The 22,671-nt window shown below is 39.7% G+C and overlaps 1 protein-coding gene and 1 non-coding gene across 10 annotated transcripts; both read left to right on the top strand.

Annotated features, from left to right (window-relative positions):
* Positions 1 to 1,810: 1,810 nt before the first annotated feature.
* Positions 1,811 to 1,881, top strand: TRNAG-CCC (transfer RNA glycine (anticodon CCC)). Its single transcript has one exon. It is a non-coding gene; the product is annotated as a tRNA-Gly (tRNA).
* Positions 1,882 to 2,163: 282 nt separating this feature from the next.
* Positions 2,164 to 22,425, top strand: TIA1 (TIA1 cytotoxic granule associated RNA binding protein). Of its 9 annotated transcripts, none has more exons than XM_088151921.1 (13): positions 2,171 to 2,380; positions 5,455 to 5,551; positions 8,259 to 8,360; positions 9,215 to 9,269; positions 9,443 to 9,475; positions 10,655 to 10,742; positions 16,069 to 16,144; positions 17,696 to 17,804; positions 18,180 to 18,275; positions 18,362 to 18,446; positions 19,631 to 19,754; positions 20,482 to 20,621; positions 21,222 to 22,425. In XM_088151921.1, the coding sequence occupies exons 1-13, from the start codon at positions 2,355 to 2,357 to the stop codon at positions 21,364 to 21,366; spliced, it is 1,176 nt and encodes a 391-aa protein (XP_088008047.1). In that variant the 5' UTR covers positions 2,171 to 2,354; the 3' UTR covers positions 21,367 to 22,425. The 9 variants fall into 9 exon arrangements, with proteins under 9 accessions (XP_088008052.1, XP_088008047.1, XP_088008048.1 ...); XM_088151922.1 differs by having other exon boundaries at positions 8,262 to 8,360; XM_088151919.1 differs by having other exon boundaries at positions 2,172 to 2,380; positions 20,479 to 20,621.
* Positions 22,426 to 22,671: the final 246 nt, after the last annotated feature.

The following is a 22,671-nucleotide window of genomic DNA, read 5'->3' on the forward strand; positions in this document are numbered from 1 at the left end:
CTCTTTGCAATTCAGATCTATTCAGACCCAGGAAGGAGGGAAGTTCAACAAGGACTTATCTTCACTCAAGTAATTATGAGACACAGAACCACAATGTTGTGCAAACCCAGGCCCCGCCATTAATGGTTCTGCGTATCATATGAACCCAGAAATGTGGGTGTTTCAGGAATGCAGTGGAACTGATAACAGGAGGGAGCAGAGCTGTGCAAATGCAGCCATAGAGGTGCTGATGGAAGTAACGTGGCTTAGCTTTTAGCAATGCAGCTTTTCTTTGTCAAGGAGACCAAGGAAGGCTGGCTGGAGGAGGACCTCCACTTGGCTCTGCTCGGTAGGGTGTCTCTGGTAGACTGCCCCTGCTGTTGGAGGTTCTACCTTGCAGTCCTTTGCAAAGGAAAAGAAAGGCCTGCTGGATCCGGCCCATTCAAATGCCGATAGAATAAAGGAGGGAAGTTTGGCTTGGCTTTAGTGTACCCATTTCACCCCGCTACACCCAGAAGAAGAGGGGTTGATTGGCGAAATAGAGCTGCTCCTGTTTCAGGCTGCTAGATTGGAAGACCAGAAGGTGGAATTAATGGTAAGTGAGCACCCCTTCCAGGTTCAGGGGACATGCAAGCTAAAAATAAGCCCTGGATGAAAATTGTGGTGGAAGCTGCATGTTATCCACTGAATGCATGGCTTGACTTTGGATATACAGTAAGCCTAGTTTGCACCAGGCCCTGGCATGTCCACGAGAGTGAGAAAAAGAAGTTGGGCATCATGCCACTTCATTCCAAGCCTCTGAACAAGAATCTGCTCTCTGCTAATCTCCAAGTCACTGGTCTGAGATGGGCGGCTATATAAATAAATAAGTAAATAAATAAATGATGCCTCAGAACTTTTTTTATATGAGCCTACTCTTGTCCACAAAATTGTGGTTTCAGCCCAGCCCTTTAACCCAACGAAAGGCTGGACTCCGGAAACTCAGTTACTCATTTATTAAGGCACCTTAGTAATTGAGGACTCCTTCCCAAGAAGAGAGCCCTGAACAATAGAAAACATATATCTTTTATACACTCAAAGACCACATAATTATCAGAAATTTCATGATCGGTTACACAGTTGGGCATGTGCACTCGGTAACTAACATCCCATAATAACTATACATTCAAACTATGTGTGCCAATGACAATGTTCATGACGTTTCTTCAAGTCTTATCTAGTTTCATATCAGCTTCTTTTCTTCTGTCTTTTCCTCCGCCGAATGCCCTGGACTTGACAGCTATTTCCCTTACCTAATTAACATCTTCCCATCCAGCCAATTTGCAAACTTAAAACCGAGACTGCTGGCATGCTGCGGTGAGGAATGCGAGTCTGGTAGTTTATTACCCCAGCCTGACTCCAATTTTATTAATTAACTCCACGTTTGCTGATATCCTTACCTTACAGGGTTGTTGTAAGATTAAAATAGATTTGGGGTGGGAACCTGAAGGTCCCTAGAGGAAAGGCGGGTTATAATAAGCGTAATCCACATTAATGAGGCCTGTGAAGAAAAAAGGCTGAGGAAGGGAGGTAGTCTGATTAAGATTAATAGCTATTCCAAATTACTCGTTCCTAAAAGGGATTGCAGTTTTATAGGGCAGTGTGTTCTTGGGAGTCAACACATTCAATTCAAACGTTTTTCCATCTATCGATTAATGATTGCTTGCCATTTTTGGAAAGACCCACTTGCAAATGTACTATATCCAAATGCCCATCTTCAAAATGCTTTGATGGGCATGCTGCTCTTTTGTCTCTGCTTCCTAAATGATTTTTTCGAAATGTTTCTTTAAGCGCGCCGCTGGTGTAGTGGTATCATGCAAGATTCCCATTCTTGCGACCCGGGTTCGATTCCCGGGCGGCGCAGTGCTTTTTCCCCCCCCAACTCAGCACCCCGTTTTTTGGCGCCCGCCATAAAATATGCATACTTCCCTAAACCCTGACTTGATTCTATTATTTTCTTTTACAAGAAGCAGACGAAGCCGAGCACGGTTGCGAACTGTACAACAGCACCACTGCGCACGCGCTCCGGAGAGGTCTCGCGAGACCCACCCATCCGAAAGGACGCCTCGAGGGGAGGCGGGATTGGGTGAGCCCCCGGGGAGGCGGGGCTTCCTCTCGTGCGAGTGCGCTGGCGGGAGACGTGGCGCATGCGTGGAGGTGCCTTTCCGTCGGCCGGCCGGGCCTCTCCGCCCAGCAGCGCCATCTTGGGAGGACGGGCGGCGGGTTCGTTGTCCGTCGGGCCTACGTGAGGGCCGCCTCCCTGCCTCGCGGACTCGGCCCGCGGGTCGCCCACGCCTGACCGGTGCGGCCGAGGCGCCGCCGCCGCCCCCGCCGCCATGGAGGACGAGATGCCGAAGACGCTGTGAGTCGCCCGGGAGCCCCGTGCGCGCAAGGGGAGGGCCCGGCCACGTTGTTCTCGCGCCTTCCCGCCGCCAGGCCAGCGCGGGCTCCCCAGAGAGGCCTCGGCTTCCCGCGGCCTCCCTCAGCGGGCGAGCCGTCGCCCCAGGCCCGTTCGGGAGGCCCGTCGCGGAGCGCGGGTTTGGGCCGCGGCCTCCCGGGCTGGGTCTGCCGCCCCGCGAGGCCGCTGCGAGAGCTGATTTGGAGCGGGGCCCTGCGCGGAGAGCTAATTGAGAGGAACCCAGCCCACCTCGCAGGGTTGTCGTTGCGGGGGAAATAGGCAGGAGTATTAGGTATCTTCGCCGCCTTGAGTTGACATATATATTTATATATACGTATACGTGTGTGTGCGCGTGTATGAAAAAAGGCGGGATAAAAAATTAATGTGGTGGCACGCTTTTCGGCAGGGGGGGCCGTCCTGGTCGTGCCTCGCCTGCGGTTTTAAACCTTTGCACCGGCGAAAATTTTGAATTCACAGCCGCGCTTGAGGGTTTTTTTTTCCGTTTCCTGATCGTTCCCAACCCCCCGCCCGCCTTTCCTGGCCCGAATCTCCCTTGTAACCGGTCCTGCCCCAGGAAAAGGGTCCCGGGCGAGTGTTCGGCTGCCCGCCCTGCCGAGGGAATGTCCTCCTCCTCCTCCTCCTCTGCCCTCGTCCAACCGTTGAATTATGAATTCGGGGCATTTTGGATACGTGTCTGTCTCGGAGGAATCACATTTACCCAGGCTGGGGTTATACTGCGTTTTGGTTGAGGCTTCGCAGAACCTACAGGGAGCCCAATGTACTGTTTCCGAAGGAGATGCCAGCCACTAAAGCGAAAAACAAACCACATGCACCTTTTTCGCCTGTTGTCTCTTTCTTCTGCCTGGTTCTTATTTTGTCGAGTTGGGTACATCCTGCAGCGAGATCCCCGCAGCTTCCTTCTGCATGATCCTGCTTGCATAGTTGGGGGAATGTTTACCTGTCCTTCTCTGGATGTTTCCCATCTTCTGAACTGAGAAAGGTCACCCACCAAAAGGCTTCATCAAAGTCTCACCTAAACTGGCTGTTTTATTTTTCTGGGGCTGTCAAACTATCCAGTGCCTTGATTTTATTCTGTTGGTGATTCCTTGCTTATGCTATTTCATATTCGAGGCTTTAAAATGTTTTTCTTTGCTTATACTGCCTTCTGTCCCGCTGTTTTTCTATGCTAATTCTGTTGTATATTCATATTTTGTTTTTTAAATTATGAATTTTCAGTATTTTTTACAATATTTTGGTAGATGTGGAAGCATATGGTATGCATTAATGCAAAGGTGCCCCTCATAAACTCTCAGACAGAAAATACGTTTCAATCCTGAACTTTCTCATGTTAAAGATACTGAACACAAATGACCTTATTGACCATTTGCATTGTTGTTCCTTATGCTTATTATTAGTTTTCTCAATTACTTTGGGCTACTTCATTCAAGCATCATTTGCAGAGTTAATAACAATTTAGCATTAATTAGTCATTGTATCTGGAAATAATTAAATGGGTAACACATTAACATATCAGGGATTCAACAATTAATATTTATTGTCTGAAAATTTTAAAAATCTCAATATTGTATGAGTTCTGGTCTCTTTTGGATAGCCTTTGCTAACCTGATACCCCCTGGCAGTCTTGAACTTCTGCCTCACAGTCTCTCAACCAGGATGGCCAATAACTATGTTAGCTGGGGTGTTATGTGAACTGAAACTGAGGACATCTGGAATAACTCTGGGATCATGTGGATTGCTGTAGCTAGATGAGGCGATACACACACACACTACTAGTCAAACTTATTAATACTTTTAACATATTTTTCACTTCAAGGATAATTTACAAATTAAAGTTATAATGTACATTAGTTTAAAACAAACTACCAAATATAAACTTTGCTGTTTAATCAATTACTGGGCATAGAGCTTAGAATAACAACTAAAAAAATTGACCTGTCTGTGAAAGGCCTTTCTAGCTTCTTCATAAAGCTTCAGACCTATGAGCTTAACTTTTACATATGATTATTATCCCTTCTTCTTCTTTTGGCATAGCCTCAGTATTTCCTTGTTACCAGGCAAAGGCTCATTTGAGAAGGAGGTATTAGAATCCAGCCACAAGGCATTATTAAACCAGTATTAACTGGGTATGGAATCATCTGTAGCCTGTGGAGCAGCTTTTAAAACAGCTGGTACATTTTGCACTGAGTAGCTTTTCATACCTCATGTTGAATATATTTCAACGGAGTCATCTACAGGCCACAAAGCATGAAAAACAATAACCAATTCCATGTCTTTGAACAGGAGATGCTAGTATTGTAGCAATGAAAGCTTGTAAGGGAAAGCTTGGAAAATATACTCTGAGGCTCAGTTGTAGCCTGGCCCTCTAGAACCAAAGCTGTGCCCAGCAGTACCAGTGGATTGTTGATCTAGAAATGAGCCTTCATACTTGGGATAATTTCATATTTTTCCATTCATACATAAGTAGTAACTAAGGTGGAATTGTTTCTGGGGAGTGTTAAAAATAAGGCAAACGTATTAATAAACTTGTGAGAAGTAATTGTGCAACCAAAATTTAAGTTCACAGAGGCCATCAAGTACAGTTTTTCCATTGTCCTTTATTTGAAGAGTTCAAATCAGGGAAATGACAGCTTTGATAAAGGAAGGAGTTAATGGTTAATAGTGGCAACTGCATAAATACAGAGCAAAAGAAATTCAAATTGAAAAAGGGAAACTAATATCTTAAAGATAAATGCTCATAATGTGGATACTTTGTGGAAAAATAGTACTGATTTATATATAATATAAGGATTTATTTCCACAGACTTCATTACTGCTGTTAGTTTTTAGTTTGCTATCTTTGCTCAATCTGAATTTTCAAATCAGAAGCCAGAGAGTTCTTTGGTTTCCTTCTCACTGACTTCTAAACATCCCATTCCTATGAATAGATGTTTTAATTATTAGTAAGCTGTGGGACAATGCAGTTGTTCCTTCCCTTTTGTTATGGAAGACTTACAAGCTTTAATGTGTATGTTTTACAGGTATGTGGGGAATCTGTCAAGAGATGTTACTGAAGCCCTAATTCTCCAGCTGTTCAGTCAGATTGGACCATGCAAAAATTGCAAAATGATAATGGATGTAAGTTGATAATAGATGTGAGTTTTTCATATGCATAGAATTTGGTTATTGTTCAGTCTAAAAGTATAGGAAAAAATACATATATACCAACGGAGCTATTCCCTTTGGGATGAGCAACAGTTTGTAAATACAGAATGTAATTAAGAAATAGTAAGAAAAATTTAACACATAAGAAAATAAATATAGCTAAGCCTAGTTTACATTAAACCATTAATTATAGTACTTTGTACCTTTTTATTCTTTCAATCCCCCCTCCCCGATTCCACCACATACATTGCTATTTGCTTTTTAAATTTATCTTTTTTTTTCCCCAGAATCTCATTAACTGTTTAGGACTTTTGGTTGCTCTCTGCCCATTCATTTTTCATGTATTGTTTTTAATCACTTGATCCTCATTAATTTTTCCTATATGACAAAACCACCTCAACACGCTACTTTTATATGGCTCCTTCTGTTTTGTATTTAATCCATATTCATTCAGCATCCATCCATTCTTGACTCTGTCTCTTCTTGTTTTGCTACACACGCATTCCTTAAGTAATTTATACCTACTAAATTCAATGTAATATTATGTTTCTTCTGTCATACCCAACTCTCACTACCATATACTGAGCTGGCAGAAACACACAATGTACGTAGCCATTTTCATGTATTTGGACAAACCTTTTCACGGCAGATCACATCTACTGTCTTTCTACCAACACTTGCATAATATAAATGCTACTCCAGCCCTTTATTTATTTATTTTATTTTATTTTTTTATTTACGTACGTACGTACTTACTTACTTACTTACAAATTTGGTCACCGCCCATCTCACAAGCCCCTAACCTTTCTCCATCTTTAGCAAACATTCTACCGATGTACATAGACTTATCTGCTGGTTGTAGTTTTTATACAATTTGTAGCTATTCTTTGCATTTTCTGTTTCAAATGCAATTGTCTTGGTTCTCAGAACATTAATTTTCAGATCCATGCTCCTTAGATTGTACATTCTAATACTTGCTACAAATCATTCAGGTTCTAAGCCAGTAAGATGGCATCATCTGCATACAAAGGTTAACACATATTTATACCTCTAATCAAAGTATTTCTAATGACACATAAACATTCCTCATACATTTGTCCATATATGCATTAAAAAGCCATCGTGCCATTTCCAAAACAATATTTTATTTCTTTTGAAACTGTTCTGTATTTCTTTAATTACATTCTTTACAACTATTTTTTTCTCTCCTTTTTTGCAGTAATATTCTCTTACATGCATTTTTTGTTATTCACAGCTGCTTTTACTTCATTCCACTCAACATCCTTTTTTAAACTTCCCATCAGCACAGCTCCAAACACTTCTGTGGCAATTTTTAATATAAGTTTCACTCTGTTCCAAGCAGCTTCCAGATCTTCTTTCCTTACCTTTACTTTCAGTTAATTCTGCGGAATATTAATTTATCTTCTAATATTTTTTCATAGAGGATTTGTACTTTCTGTTCCTGCAGTTGTTCTACTTTCATTGTTATTTCTTTCAACTCCATTTTTCACCCAAGGTAGACTTTTGAGACTAGCAAAAAATTATGTCATATTCAGAATCTCTCATCATGTCTTTCATTAGTCTTTCATCATAAATAAGCATATCAATCATATTCTTAGATTTATATTCATTCCTTTACAGTGTGTACCAATGAATAAATGAATGATTAAACAAACAGGCCTTTTTCTAAGCAGGTACTGACTGCACACTCACCATTCTCATTGATTCTTGGATCTCTGAATAGCTTGATCGCTTTTTCTGTGCTCTATCCTCTTTTCCCAACCATCTATTCATGTCACCTAGCAGAATATTTTTTTCCACTTGGATAACATTCATTCAGGATGTGGCACATTTTTTCCCGAAATTCATCTCAGGTTTGTCTGTTATCTCTACTCACTGGAGTGTAACACACAATACTGGCAAATCTGTGAATTCCTATTTTCATATGCACAAATAGCAATCTAGTTGACACTAAGAATAGTTTCTGACGTTGCAATCTTTTCCTTTATAATTAAATCTTGACCTTTACTTCACCCTACATCTATTTGCCAACTCCATGAGATCAGAACATTTTCATTTAGACCCATTATGTCCTTCCACTTTCACTCAGTTTCACAAACACACAACCTACCTATTTTTCTTTCTTTTGTTTGTTAATTTATGCTCTTAAATTGCAGGCTGCAATCTTCCATTGCCATAGTCAACACCAGAATTCACATAGTAAGACAGAAAAGAAATAGACTAGGTAAATGGCTTTAGTTACTGTGCCGCCTATAGCATTAGCTAATCGTGGTGAGGATTATTCCTCTAAAAATTATTTTCAAAGGCTCATGGAATCATTTGGAAATAAAGTAGTCCTGTTGAAGGAAAAGATAAAATAAGATTAACAAAGAACTAAGTAGAAAATATAAAAGGAACATGTGCCTGTTCAAAAATATCAATCAAGTTTAGTAGGGCTGTATAGTATTGCACTTTTAGTTTACCTTGGCCCTTAAAAAATAATACATCTATAATTTAAGAGATCTAAAACAGTTATGTTTGAATACTTTCTTTTGGTATAAAAATTCACTTCTGTGTTGATGTTTTAGTATGGTTAGACTGTACCTTTAATATCCTTTGACCAAAACCATCACAGAGGTTAAGAGGGACAGCCATGACTGTTTTTCCTCCTCTGTTTAAGCAGACGGCTGGAAATGATCCATACTGTTTTGTGGAATTCTATGAACATCGTCACGCAGCCGCAGCTTTAGCGGCAATGAATGGACGGAAGATAATGGGTAAGGTAAGCTCTCAGGTCTAAAGGGGACATGGAGCAGAACTGTGGCTTTAAATAGATGGATGAAAACATATTTTTAAAAAAGAAGAAAATCTAAAGGTAAAGTTTTATCCTGTTTGAGCTTTGTACATTGTAGAATTGAACTGAGTTCTTAAATAACATTTTAAGCTAAAGCTGCATGATGACTTCACAAATGAAAACTTGGGGAAAGGCTATAAAACCCTTTAATTGTGCTAGCAAAATGAAACATAAGATTAAAAGAGACACATGACATTAAAAACTAGCAAAAGACTGTGCCATAATAAATGTGCTAGTCTTAGAGATGTTGCAAGATTCTTTTATCTCATAGTATACTACCATGGGTGTTATTCCCTTCGAAAACCTTAGTTTATTTAAAGTTACTTGCTATTCAGCTTCATTTGTGTGAAAGTCTTGTTGTTTCTGATAAACCAAGCAATTGCTAAATATGGCAGAATAATGTTTTAAATACTGCAAAACCTCAATATAATGGATGCCTGTTTAGCAGCCTTTGGATGCCGTGGGTGAAATTTTTGCCTGGGCTTTTCCCCGAAGTAGTGGACAAGTCAGTTGCTTCTGAAGTAGTCCAGATGAGTCAGTTAAATTTATGTTAATTTAATAATATTTGCAGTGTCTTATGTCATTTTTATAATGATGGCGTAACGCGGATGACATAAATTGCCATGAATGGTGTGATTTGCAAGTCCCCTGACATTCAGGAACAATGGTTCCTCCCTCCCCCCTCCACCCCATTGATCTGTTAAATCCCTGAAAATATTGCAGATTATATTAATCTTTGTTCTAACTTTCCTGGATATAATTCTAGTAAATATTATTTCTAGGAGGTCAAAGTGAACTGGGCAACAACCCCCAGCAGCCAGAAGAAAGATACCAGCAGTAAGTCCCTTCCTATTCTGAGTAATTACTCTTTATTTGCACAAAAGTGTTTTTAATGTTAAGCAATAAGCATCATGCAAATATTTGCCCTATTATTTTGATCATTATCCTAAGATATTATTTAATGTGTTTGTGTTAATAAACTTAAGAACAAATCTAATCTTTGTCATCAGGTAGTACCGTTGTCAACACACTGCGTTCACAAGGTAATTGTATCTTCTTAAACATAAAATGAAATCTCTCAGGGGTATCTATTCACTAACCGCCTGAAGCTATTGGGGGGGTGATTATGTTGTCGCAAGCTTTCTGCCTCCTCTTCCTCTCTCAGATGGATCAGGATGTGGACTGTTGCCGACTTGTAAGCCCTGTGACCCCATTAGGCTCTTGTTGTCCCCGCCGCGAGGGGAAGGCTGCCGCCCGCGCTGCACCACCACACTTCTTGTGGTGTACCAGTTGCTCCTCCAATTGGATCCTTCTTCCCTCCTGTTGCCCGGCAACCCAGGGGCTGCCTCGCTACTTACCTGGCCTGAGCACTCTGAGAACTTTGGGGAGGATGTAAAGGGATTCTTGCCAAGGTGGTGCTGTTGCAGCGCCAGGTGTGCCTTGAAACTTGTTAGAGGTGCGGATAATTGAAGTGGGCTTTGTGTGACTATGAAGAACCTCCTTAGATATGACACCTGTGTTTCGCCAGTTCTTATGTAAATGGATCTAACCTAAATTATGAAGGGATTACTCTTTCCGTTCTGTTGCCTTCAGTCTTAGTTCACTTGCTCATGGATTTCACATACTTTGAATTCACATGGATTCACATGGTGTAAAGGCTGGGCAACCAAAACTGTTGGCTTTTCAGAAAACTGTCAAATACTTTAACATCAAACTGTTGCAATGCAAGGTATCTTTTTGACTGTTCTTCACAAAATATGACTAAGATTGAGCTATATGTTACTTAGGTTCTCCATAACTGGTTTGTGTAAATCTTACTCTCTTGCTCACAGAACCAGTAGATGCAGTAGCTTTTTTAAATCATAAAAATAAATAAGATAATGCTAGAATTACGAAATAAAGCTACAATATATTTTTGTTCTGGCTTCTAGCTAGATGAGCATAGTTCTCATGGTAATGCATTTTCTGATATGAATAATTACAGATAATATAAAACAATAAATGTTAGTTTTATGTAACTTTCTATACTTGTGTACTGCCATGTCTGCTGATGGATATATAATAAACAATGTTGTATTTTGTTATCCGATAGGTTAAAAAAAATCTAGTTTTCATGTAGTTTCCACTTGTCTGGAAATCAGTACAAGATTTTTAAAATTACCATCACCTGTACTTCTACGAACACTCTGCAAACTTGTACATTTTTTTCTTTTCTTGATAAGACCACTTCCATGTCTTTGTTGGAGACCTCAGCCCAGAAATTACAACTGAAGATATAAAAGCAGCTTTTGCACCATTTGGAAGAATATCGTAAGTAATGTCATGTCAGATACTGGGGGCAATCAAGTGTTCAGTTGAATGTAGTGAATAGAGTGTTGACATATTAATTTATATTCTCTAAAGAGTATCTTTTTGTACTTATTCAAATTATCAAATAATCCAGTTAGTTTTATTGTGTATATCTAGTATTTTAGAAGATAAGTACATTTTTCAAGATGTATAATATTTTAAAATTTGTGTTCAATTACTTATAATTTAGTACACTTTCTAGAATGGATTCTCATGATAAGTATGGTCTCTGAGTGTCTTCTGAGGCATTGTATAGTCTCATTGAAGCAGCTTTAAAATTGATCAGGTTTCATAGAAGATATGGCCTGCAAGATTTTGGCTTTTTGTGAAATGGGTGCTATATTAAATAAAATAAACTAGAAATTGTTCTTCAGTGTAGTGCATATCAGTTGCCCTTGTAGTTTGGAAAGTGTGCATAACAGATCAGAGAACCAACTTGCTGTTTCTACAGAGAAACATGTATTTTATTTAAGACTTTACTGCTGCTGTTCGTAAGGATGTCCAGTTAAGGTAGAGTGACATGATAACGATGTATTTGTAGTTTAGTTAATCTGATTTGAGTATTCACCAATGGTTGAATAACAATAATAGTAGCTTGAAAACCTGCATAGAAGTTAATGTAGAATGTCTTGTGCAGACCTGCTGAGACACGAGGAAGACGAGTGTGTCTCTTGCTTATTCCTGTGTAAGAGTGTTCTTCCAGTTATTTCGTACTGTTGCAAACCTTGAATCAACCACACTCAAATTAGCTATTTTCAGGACTTATAAAGCCAAGGACAAGTTGTCTGGTATGCTAATCACATTGCCTGTGCCTGCACAGCATAGTTGGCCAGGGAAATGCTCAGTCCCTCTGCACTAGCAGCACGTAATCACATAGGTCCCAGTCAGCTTGGGAGAAGTCACCTCTCAGCTGCTATACAGTTGTCTGGGAATCTTTCATTTCTTGCAGCTTAAAAAAAAGTTTTTAAAATAAAAATGTAAAAATCAGTGATGGCCCACTTGGGATTAGCGTTAGTACAGATAAAGTTAGGGGGGCACATCCCCCTTTTTGCCCGTTTCATCATATGAGGCATGAGCAATAATGAGTAAAGTGGAAAATGGGGAGATGGAATTCCTAGAGCAGCTTGTCTCTGCTGGGAGCAGGATGAGAGAGTTTACTCTCTTGTCCCCATTTGCATGGTGCAGCACACTTGAAGAGACTACTTCAGCCTCAGATAACTTAGAGGCTGTTTTGAGCAAAAACGAACACTCTCTAAGCCTGCTGAGTTGAGTTCAGCTGTTCACATGATGTACATCCTCCCAGCCTAGTTAAGACAGGATTTAGCCATCCATTTTGTATGGGTGATGAAAAGAGGCTGTCTATCCTTGCCCACAAAGCATTGGGGAAGATCAGCAAATGCTTCCCTTCCCAGGGCCTCTTGCTAGTGCACGTGTTCCAGCATTATGTGTTCATGAAGGTCCCATCAAACAAAAGTCGGATCTATGACCTCTTCTAGGCCAGTGAAAGAAAGAATGAGGCTGTTTTTTCTCATCCCTAGAAATGTCTTTCTGTACCATTGTTAGACTCTGTGACAGCCCTCTCTCGTCTTGGGCCTAGCAGAATCGATAGCTGCGAGATGCTGTGGCTGCAGGACTGCTTAGTATTAAAGATCCCCAACCATCTGCGGCTTTGGGAATGTTGGGAGTTTCTTATGGGCGCTCTCTCAAAATAGCTGCTGTGGTGAACGTGGCCACCCTTTTTCCAGAAAGCAGATTGGTGACGTTCTTCCTTCCACCCCTCTAAATTTGCAAGATGTTCCCCTTCTGTCTTTGCCTCTCTGTCTCTCCACCCCCTACCCCGAACAAGAATTGTTCCAAACAAGGCACTAAGCTGAGGCTTGTGCTCCTTTTCTTTACATCATGAGAGCTTCCATTGTATATGGCTGCCAATCTTAAACAAATAACTCTGGGCAACTAACAAACAATACATAAAAAGCCGTGTTAATGAAAAAACAAATATAAAACTGTACAGAATCCAATTAAGAATAACTACAATACAATACAATAATATACTACATATTCTGAAAAAAAATGAGAGTATTTTTATTTTTCAATTAAGTAGCAGTAATCCTGGTGCATGCCAAGGGGTACCATGTTAAAAAATTTTAAAACTTGATTGTAGGCTCTGATTTGTTTTGAGAAAGTGTAGACATTCTTCTGAGATGTATAAGCTAAAAGTCGCTTCAGTTTTTGTTTAAGGGTAAGAACTTTTAACATTTATTCTATAATGCATTGAATGCACAGTATAAAATTTGTTATTTGTTTATCAGCTGCAGTTGAAGTATCAGATTCATGACCCCTTTCAGTGATCTACCGCTAATGTAAATGAAGAGAAGTGATGGGCATGTGTGCTCCAATCCCACCCCTCTGCCTCCCTGAACGTGGTACAGAACTAACCCCAGATAACAGCTGTACAGAATTGCCACTCTCATGAAGACTAACCACATTCAGTTGCATGTGGTTATAGTTCCTCTTCAACATGGGGAGCCCATGGAATGGAGGAGGGGGAGTGCATTCCCTCTCTATCCCCCCACAGTTATGTTTGTCGGCCTTTAAAAAGTACTTTTGTGGAAGTCCCTATAGCCCGTAGTACTGAAAAAGATGGTCTGTCCTTGTTTTGGAAATAGTTGTAATATTTTGTTTTGATTCTGCCTACAAGACAGAAAGAAGATGAATAAGTGAATCTACAATTGCTGCCCTTAAGTTCTTCCTCATTCAGGTGTCTGTTCTAGCATCTGCTGGACATGCATTTTATTCTTTTGAGACCTGAGATTTTCAAGGTGGCAATTGCTTTTGATGTAAGTGGTGCAAAGTGTTTCTAGAGATTGCTTCACACAGCATGCTAAGCCAGAAACCAGCGTTCACAAACCACAGTGGTTGGGTTTACACAGCAGGCTAAGAATACAAGGATATATAGAACTTGATGATGGCTCAGTTTGTGGACTTGCCAGTTGAGGGCCTAGAACACATTCCAGAGCAAGTTAAGATTTGCCCAAGGTTAGCATTTAACTTTAAATTTCCGCAATCATAGCAGCTCTCTTTTTTAATTTGATAAAATTGTAATCTACTGACAAGAGTTAACTTAAAGTTCTGCTAATCCAGTGATGTAAGTCTGCATTCAAGTGCTTGAAGGTGAAGGCCTGTCTGCTATGCAGCCCAGTGGGCTTCATTCTAAGTGATTCTGAATAGCTGTGTTGAGAGTTGACTGATTTATGCATTAAAATGAGTGTGTCGGCCATGAGGTAGGAAGGGCAGCATACATATTGGGAGCTAAAGAGCCTCCACACATACCTTCTCGAAATCCAAGACCTCTCCTGCCCCACTAGCTTGTGGCCCAGAACTACCCTGGCAGCATGCCAGTGCTAGTCCTAACCAGGGGTAGTAGAGTGTGTATTGGTGTGCTTGTATTGCATTAACAGCCCAAACTCTTGATCCTTCCTTAACCACTGAAGGAGACGTGAAGAGAAAGAAGGAACATCAGAATATATTTAGGAATAAAAACTTTCAAGCATAGCCAGCATCCAGCCTTTCACACTTCCTTTATCTAATTCAGAAAGTAGAAGAAAATGTACTTCACTTGTTACTTTTAATAGCTGAATTGTAATGCTACATATTTAGTATATCAAAAATGTTAGAAACAGTATTTTATTCTCTTGAGGGGTGGCTTTTAATTTCTGGGTGAAAATAATTTCTGATAGTTTACTGGTTGTTCCAGAAGGAGGTATTGATTTGAATAATTCAGTATTTGTATGAACATTAATGTATAATTAGAACAAATTGATATATATACTTCTGTGTAAATGCATTTATCCCATGAGGGTTTGATTGGCATGTCCATGTGTTTGTGGTTTGGATTCTTATTTTTAAAAATAATAATTAAGAGTTAAGTACAGAGAATCATTCATGTCATTATGAAATTAATTGTTCCCCACTCTAATTTAGATGACTAAAAGTTCTGAGGCAAATATCCATTTCTTTGGCATTATTCGGTTATTTTCTTTCTTATAGAGTAATATCTTTAATGTTCTTGACATCTAGTTGGCTGTTTCAGTGATTTTCCAATTCCTTAGCTCCTTCCCTGTATCTTAAGTACCTTAAGGTAGATACTGAATGTCTCTAGAAATTCTTTGGAGGACGATTTGGCATCACATGAAACCTCTTCTAGTGTTAGTGTATGGGGCTGTGTCTTTCGGGGACCCTGCATGGCCTTCTCCCTGGCTTTATTCTGTGATTGTGTGTCTGTGTGTGTCAAGTGCCTAAATCATGTGGGTTGGGGAGGGGAAAGCTGGCCTGCGTGTCTAAGCATTCTCGATAGTGCGCCCTTAATGCATAAATTATCTGAGATGCCTTTGATTAATAAAAATGGCATTTCCACCAGTGGGGTTTAGCTATTGTAGCTGGGTCTTTGTCTTTTTTAACTCAATCTCAAATAATAGGGCTCTGGTTATTTTGCAGAATGTCTCTGAAGAATGGACAGCATTGCCATGGCTAACTGCAAGCTACAGTTCACAGTGGACAAACGTTGTAGTTTTTCTATTTACTTTTATAAATTTTTACTTTATATACTTTGTAGTTTTCAATCAGTCCTGTATGATTGTTAATTACGAATGCAGTTTTTAAAAGATTATTTAATAGTGTATAGTTTAAAAAAAACATGTTAGTGTTTATTTTCTTCCATAATGCAACCATTTCTGAAAATGTCAATTTCTCAAAATTTACAGCTGCCCAAGTCCAAAAAGGGGGTAACGAATTGACCTGAGAAAATTAAAGAATTCAGTTAACAGGCGACGTATGCCTTTTAATTCCTATTTTTTCATTTTTTCTATTTTCTATTTCTAATAAGTAGGTAGAATGTGTTGGCCAATAGTAAGTTTATAAATTGCATGGTTCAAGAGAGCCTGTTGCTAATATGCTAGTCAGCTACATGCCCTCAGTTATTCCTTTGAATAGCTGCTTTGACCATGCGTAGTGTTTTTAACAGTATATAAGAGCATTGAACTGTGAACCAACGACTGTAAAATAGTTGTTTTTAAAGCTATTGATTTTGCATGTTTACAGAATTAAGTTTAATTTTTGCTATCGTGAATAGACTTTAGTAAAAGGGAGAATTGCTTTGACTGTATATTGCTGGTGCATTTAAGAAGTTCGTTTTATTAAAGGAGAAACATGAGAAATGAGCTGCGTGTGAGACGTTTTGACTTGCGTTCTGTTCGGTTGATGCTTATCTGGCTTTCTCTTTCCTTTTTAGGGATGCCCGCGTCGTTAAGGACATGGCAACAGGAAAGTCGAAAGGATATGGCTTTGTCTCTTTCTTCAATAAATGGGTGAGTTACTGCATTTTATTTGATGTCTTTGCTCCAACGCACAGCTAGTCAAATCTATCCAGCAACCACCACCAAAGGCGTTTCAGGGAATCTGATTGTGCAATAACATGAAATGCTAAAATAGTTAGATGTGGTTTATTTCAGAGAGTTTATGGTAGTAAACTGCACTGTGTTACCAATAATCCAGAACCTGAAAAGATGATTAACAGACGTACTAAGTGATTTTTCAGCAGTACAGTTATGGCATTGTACCTTTTCAGTTGCTCTAATTTCACAAGACTATAACATTTTATTGTGACCATCCTAATTCATTCACCCCCTGAAGTATATGAAAAGCAGGCTTTCTTCTGATCTCACTTTAGTACAAGACATCAACTTAGTGTTTAAGCTCCATTTTGGGAATGGTGTTCTCAGTGAAGCTGTGAGGTTGAGATAGAGACTGTAATGAACTCTGCATGTTGAGTGATCCGTTTAACAGACAGGTGATACTTAGGGCATGTGTAGGTAAAACTTTGCACCATTTGTAAAGAAAAATGTGGGCAGGGCACTCTTCAGGCAAATTGGGTGTTTGCTTACATTGTTGTGTTTGGCTCCTCTTAGGCAGTTTCGGTTCTTGAACTGAGTTGTCCAAGGAAGAATAATGGATTAAAGCTATGGGGTGCAGTGAAATAAGGCCGGGGAGGGACAGAATATCATTTGCCCCATACCCGGTTTTATTTATTTATTTACATGAAAGATAATCCACCCCCATCTGTTTACCACCATTCTGATTGATGGATTGTTAGCAGTGTGGCTTGAGTAAAGCACTCCCTCAAAGCTGCTTTGTGAAGCAACTTGGCCCCTTCACTTCGCAGGATCTCCTCAGTTGCCCAGAATCCAGTTCTGTCTTTGGCAAGTGCTACTGGAGAATGTAAAGAGAAGCCACTTCACTGGAGCAAATCAGAGTCACCTCATGTAGGCCTAACATACATTTCCCCACATTATTTGTTTAGACTTAAATGAATGTTGTGGATAAATGTGTCTGTGCCTGTAGTGTGCACAGGATGGATGGATGGATGGACGGACGGACGGTCGGTCGGTCAGTCGGTCAGTCCAGGCACAAAACAATAGGGCAATTGCAACACTTACCTTTGTTTGGTTTTGGAAGTAATGAACAATCTTATCTTTGTCTTCTACAATTTAACACCAAATTGCCTGCATTTCATAGAATTTCACTTCACAATGCCTATACATTCAGATTGTTTTTTTAAATAGATACTGCTCTTTTCAGAAAAGAGGCATAATCTTAAGTCAGTCTTCATCTGTTAACAAATTATTTTTCCGATAAAGTTCTTAAAGTATCTGGGAAATGTTGTGGATAATGGTTAGTCACAAATAAGTCCTTTGTAAATCAGAGTGATATAATTTGATTCCACTTTGTAAATTTAAAGAAGAGGTTTTAATTCTTTAGATGTGATACTTTAATAAATGTTTATGACAGACAAGGATTGTACTGTGATGTAGTATTATCCGAAGGGTTTTTTAAAGATATTTTTTTCTGGACCTGAATAGGATGCAGAAAATGCAATTCAGCAAATGGGGGGACAGTGGCTTGGTGGAAGACAAATCAGGACTAACTGGGCAACACGCAAACCTCCAGCTCCAAAGAGTACATATGAATGTGAGTATTTTAGCTTTCAGAATACACTAGGTATTTCCAGCTATAAGAAACAAGCCTCTCTGAGTTCAAAGGGGCTGTCCTGAGCTAATGACAAGTATGTCCAATTAATGGGCTAGGGGGCGGTAGGTTTGATTCTCTAAATAGAATTTCAGAATCGGCTTTGAATTACTACCTGGCTTGGATTGTAAACCAGATATTTCAGAAACTGAAATTCATGCCACTTACAGATAATTGTAAATCTTTAGGATGGAGCGTGATTATGAAATAGTCTTCCAAATGTCATTTCTTGCATTTCATTACTATCCAGTATTTTTACATATCTTTGCTTTATTGTGAATAAATCAGAGACTGGTAAAAGCTTTGTTTTTTATATAGCAAATGCCAAACAGCTCTCCTATGATGATGTTGTAAATCAGTCCAGTCCAAGCAACTGCACTGTGTATTGTGGCGGTGTAACTTCAGGGCTGACAGGTAGGATATGTCATCAATTTAGAAGGACCTTGTGAAGGACAATTCAGGTGCACAGTCTGAAGTCATTTCAATCTTCTTGTTTGCAGAACAGCTAATGCGCCAGACATTTTCTCCATTTGGGCAGATAATGGAAATTCGAGTCTTCCCAGATAAAGGGTACTCCTTTGTACGGTATGAAAATATTTCTCTTTACACACCTATTTGTGTTTTTAAAAGTTTCATAAGTCCTTCTCCACACAATTATATTATCGTGCGACTTCATGTTTATAAGTGACCCACAGAGACACAGATGTATAGCGTGCAAAATGTTTTTAATGCAGACTCTTTCAAATTTGAAAAACACCACTGAAAAACACCACTACAAGCACTTTGGCCAGCACGAGGAAGTAGGTTGAAAGGAGCCTTCCCCTGAGCCCTGGACTGAAGCAAGGCCACTCAGATGGTTTCATCAGGGCAAATCATGTGGCTGCCTTGTTTCAGCAAAAGGAATGGTGTTGCCTCTGAACCCAGATCACTTTATAAAAGCAAATCTCTTTCTTCACCCTGCCCTAGAAGCAACTAACTATATTATACAGAATTAAGTCCCTTAGGTCACCCAATTAAGCTTGATCTAGCATCTGCTTATTCTAGATCAGATTCTAGATGGATGGCTGGGGAATTCTGGGAGTTGAAGTCCACACATCTTAAAGTTGCTGAGTTGAGAAACACTGTTCTAGATATATCTATAGAACTAGGAAGCGGACAGGAAGGGAGGGAGGGAAGAAAATGATTGGGGAAGAAAATGGGATTTATTGATACAGAGCTGGATAGCACAGTAAGAGGACAATTGGAGACAGTAGAAAGGAAAGTGAAGCACAGACATTTCCTTTCAGATAAAACAGGTTTCCCAAATATTCATAGTAATCTAAAAGCTCATTGAGTGAGACCAGATACTGTTATAAACTTGGCAGTCATTAAAATAAGGCTTTTATATTTTGCACTTAAACTACTCAGTATTTTGCATTTGATCTGGGCATTATAGCTATTAAAATCATAGCTTTGGAAGGGTACAGTGGAGTAGAACAATCAATTCCCATGATGCACGTGGTTGACAGTTCTTCAGGCTTACTTTGTGCATGTGTCATTTATGATGGTCACCTGATTTCTAGTGCAAGCCCAGGGCAGAGACTGTGGCTTTAGATTCTGTCTTTCAACTTGTCCTCAAAAATTACTCTCCCAGCTGCGTCCTCTTCCTTGTGGACAGCTTGTGCATATTCATATTATATAAATACGAAGAATTGTTGCATGATCTTTAAATCTCCTGGCTTATTAATGAGAGCCCATTATGTTGATTTACTCCCTTGAATGCTTTACAGGTTCAATTCTCATGAAAGTGCTGCACATGCAATTGTTTCAGTCAATGGCACAACAATAGAAGGACATGTTGTGAAATGCTATTGGGGCAAAGAAACACCAGACATGATAAATCCAATTCAGCAGGTAAGAGTCTTTTGCTATTCCCTGTTCCCCAAAAAAGCAATCTGAAAACTACTACATAGATATTTCTTCCAGAAAGATGGGCCACAAATCCCTTTTCTTTATTACTCATTTATAATCTGGTGATGGTAGTAGGAGGGGACGCAGTGGCGCAGCGGCTTAATGATGCTGGAAGTTGCCAGCCAGAAATGGTTGACACTTCAGCGGTTTGAGCCCAAGCTCCGCGTGGCGGGGTGAGCTCCCGTTTTGCGCCTTCAGCTCCTGCCCACCTAGCAGCTCGAAAGCGTAAGCGAGTAGATAAATAGGTACTCTCACCCCGGTGGGAGGAAAAATGCTGGCGGCGCCTTGCACGGGAAAACAGGAATCGGTTGCTGGTTGCTGGATGCAACACAACGGAAGAGGTTCAGTTTCCTGCGACTGCCAGCTGGGCTCAGCCCTAGGAAGGAGGCAGTGGCAAACCACTTCCAGAAAAAACCTTGTCAGGAAAACTGCAGGGACTCATCCAGGCAGTCTCCGTAGAATCGGTCATGATTGAAAGCAATTTTTTTAAAAAAAGATGTTAGTAGGAAGGTGGGTAGAAATTGGCTGTCATTATCTATTGTAATGAAATACCCGTACAGGTTCTAATATGAACTAAAACAATTTCACTGTACTTCGTTAGGCATGAATTGCAAGGCTATTTTGCCTGTGTTACATGCTAACCTTGGATAATAATTAACCTTTTCAGCAGAATCAAGTGGGATATCCACCACCTTATGGGCAGTGGGGCCAGTGGTATGGAAATGCCCAACAGATTGGCCAGTACATGCCTAATGGTTGGCAAGTCCCTGCATATGGAATGTATGGACAGGCATGGAACCAGGGATTTAAGTAAGTATTGGTTTTATACAGGCTCTCTGCCAGTAATGAAAATGAAAATACATACAGTTACAGCACTAAGGTTTCATTTTTGACATGTTCAGAGATTATTGTTGCTTGCTTGTTTGAAAGACAGCATTTGTGTCTTCACTGGTTACATTATTTTTAAATATTGGTAGGTTGCATACATAAAAGGGATAAAATACTAATTAAACCAACATTAAAATAAGCATACAACAAAATTAGACTGCCCTTCCAAAATAGTAAAATGAATCTCAGTTCTTCCTGGAATCCAGATAGTAAGTTTTATTCACCAAAAAGTTTGATTAAATAAACAGCTCTTAGAAACTAACAGCGATGAAACATTTTGATGAACTGTAGAACCTTGTAGATTCAAAGACGTGTCAACCAGCAAACACACATACAGTGCATAGTTATTACTACTTTAGTCTGAAAGTGTGAAAGGACTTCTTAAGGCATTCATGTTGCTAGAACATTGTGGTGCAGGGTACTGGAGTTGGGGAAAACGTACAAGAAATACTCAACATGATTGCTCACTGTCGTCTTAATATAATGCAAGCTTTATCTAACCTCATTTCCTCTTCCATTCAGTCAGACACAGTCATCAGCATGGATGGGTGCAAATTATGGTGTACCACCCCCTCCACCGCCCCCCCCACCACCACCCCAGGGGCAAAATGGAAGTGTTCTAACTAGTCAAACTGGATATCGGATGGCAGGTTTTGAAACACAGTGAGAGACAGAGAAGGACTCTGGAATAGAACAACTGTGGCTTTGAGGCTGTATGGAGCATTGTAAAATCCTTTGTTTACTTAAAAAAATCTATCCAATCAAGTCAGTGCAAAAGTCAAACAGTATTTATTTTTAATCATGAAACTTTGTTGTTGTCCACACTTTTTTTTAAAAGACACACAGGAAATACTAGATGCTGGATATCTGCCAACTTTTGCCTTCTTTTCCTCTTTTGAGATGTGTTTCTTAAGATCCATGTTTGAAACACAACTAATGCAGGGATTTCTGCCACTTTTAGTATAGCGGCAGGAAATTGCACAATATCAAACCTTTTTTTTTTTCCACTGAAGTAGTATGCAGTCTAGTTTGCATTCCTAGTATGACTTAAATGTACATGAAAGAAGTGATACAAGAGAAAAAAGACACGCCAAAACTGTGTGAATTCTGGGAGTTTATTGAAATCTTCCGCTTGTGCACAATTCTGTTTTAAAGAGAGCCTGTTGTATAAAGTGTCCATCTCCTCGCTTTTGTTATACTGGGATTTCAAATATAACTTATTCGTTTACATTATTTTGTATCTAAACATTTTTCGGAAAGTGGTTTTTGCCTTACTGTCACTGTTAAATTATTAAGCAGGAGTGGCGGTGGGGAAGCCAGAATGCGTGCAGGCACCTAGTGCTCAGAGAACCCAGCTCTGTCGCTAGAGGTAAGGATGTGCCTGGGGACGTCCCTGTTCATTGACTCAGAGACCTCTGTCTTCACTGATGAACTTCAGCCCAGTTCAGATCTTACTAAAATGTGACACGTTCTTAGGAGCCAGCTTTTTTAAATCTGTCCGTTTTTACATTTACATGTATCCTTTATCATGTAAACTATTTTAGCAAATTAATATTTTCACAAAAGTCGCTCAGCTTTTGTATGTCTCCTTTGAAAGAGTAAGAGACAGAAAGACCTATATGACTTATGACTACAATTTAAGCTTTGACTTTTGCATGTGAATATCTAATACACTGTTAGACTTTGAATAAACAGTCATGCTCTCATTTTTCAGAGATGTAGAGAATACATTGGTCTTAACTGTTAGCAACTTTTTACTCACGTGGAGTAAGTCTGACTTGATTTAGCATGTACAGATAGAGCTATTAAACTGTATAGCATTGTGTGTATCAGGCCAGGAGTAAAAGGAATGCTCCAACTGAAGCCTGAAGGACCAGCTGGATAAAGCGTTTTTGAATTGTTCAGAGGCCAAAAAATAATAATAATAATAGCGTTATCCTACCTCCTTGGCTAGCTTCCAGAAAATGCAGAG

The sequence above is a fragment of the Python bivittatus genome, unplaced genomic scaffold (genome assembly GCF_059951505.1).
Source record: "Python bivittatus isolate LINGU-HERP-01145 unplaced genomic scaffold, Pbiv_v1 ctg000680_np1212, whole genome shotgun sequence".
Classification (NCBI taxonomy): Eukaryota; Metazoa; Chordata; class Lepidosauria; order Squamata; family Pythonidae; genus Python; species Python bivittatus.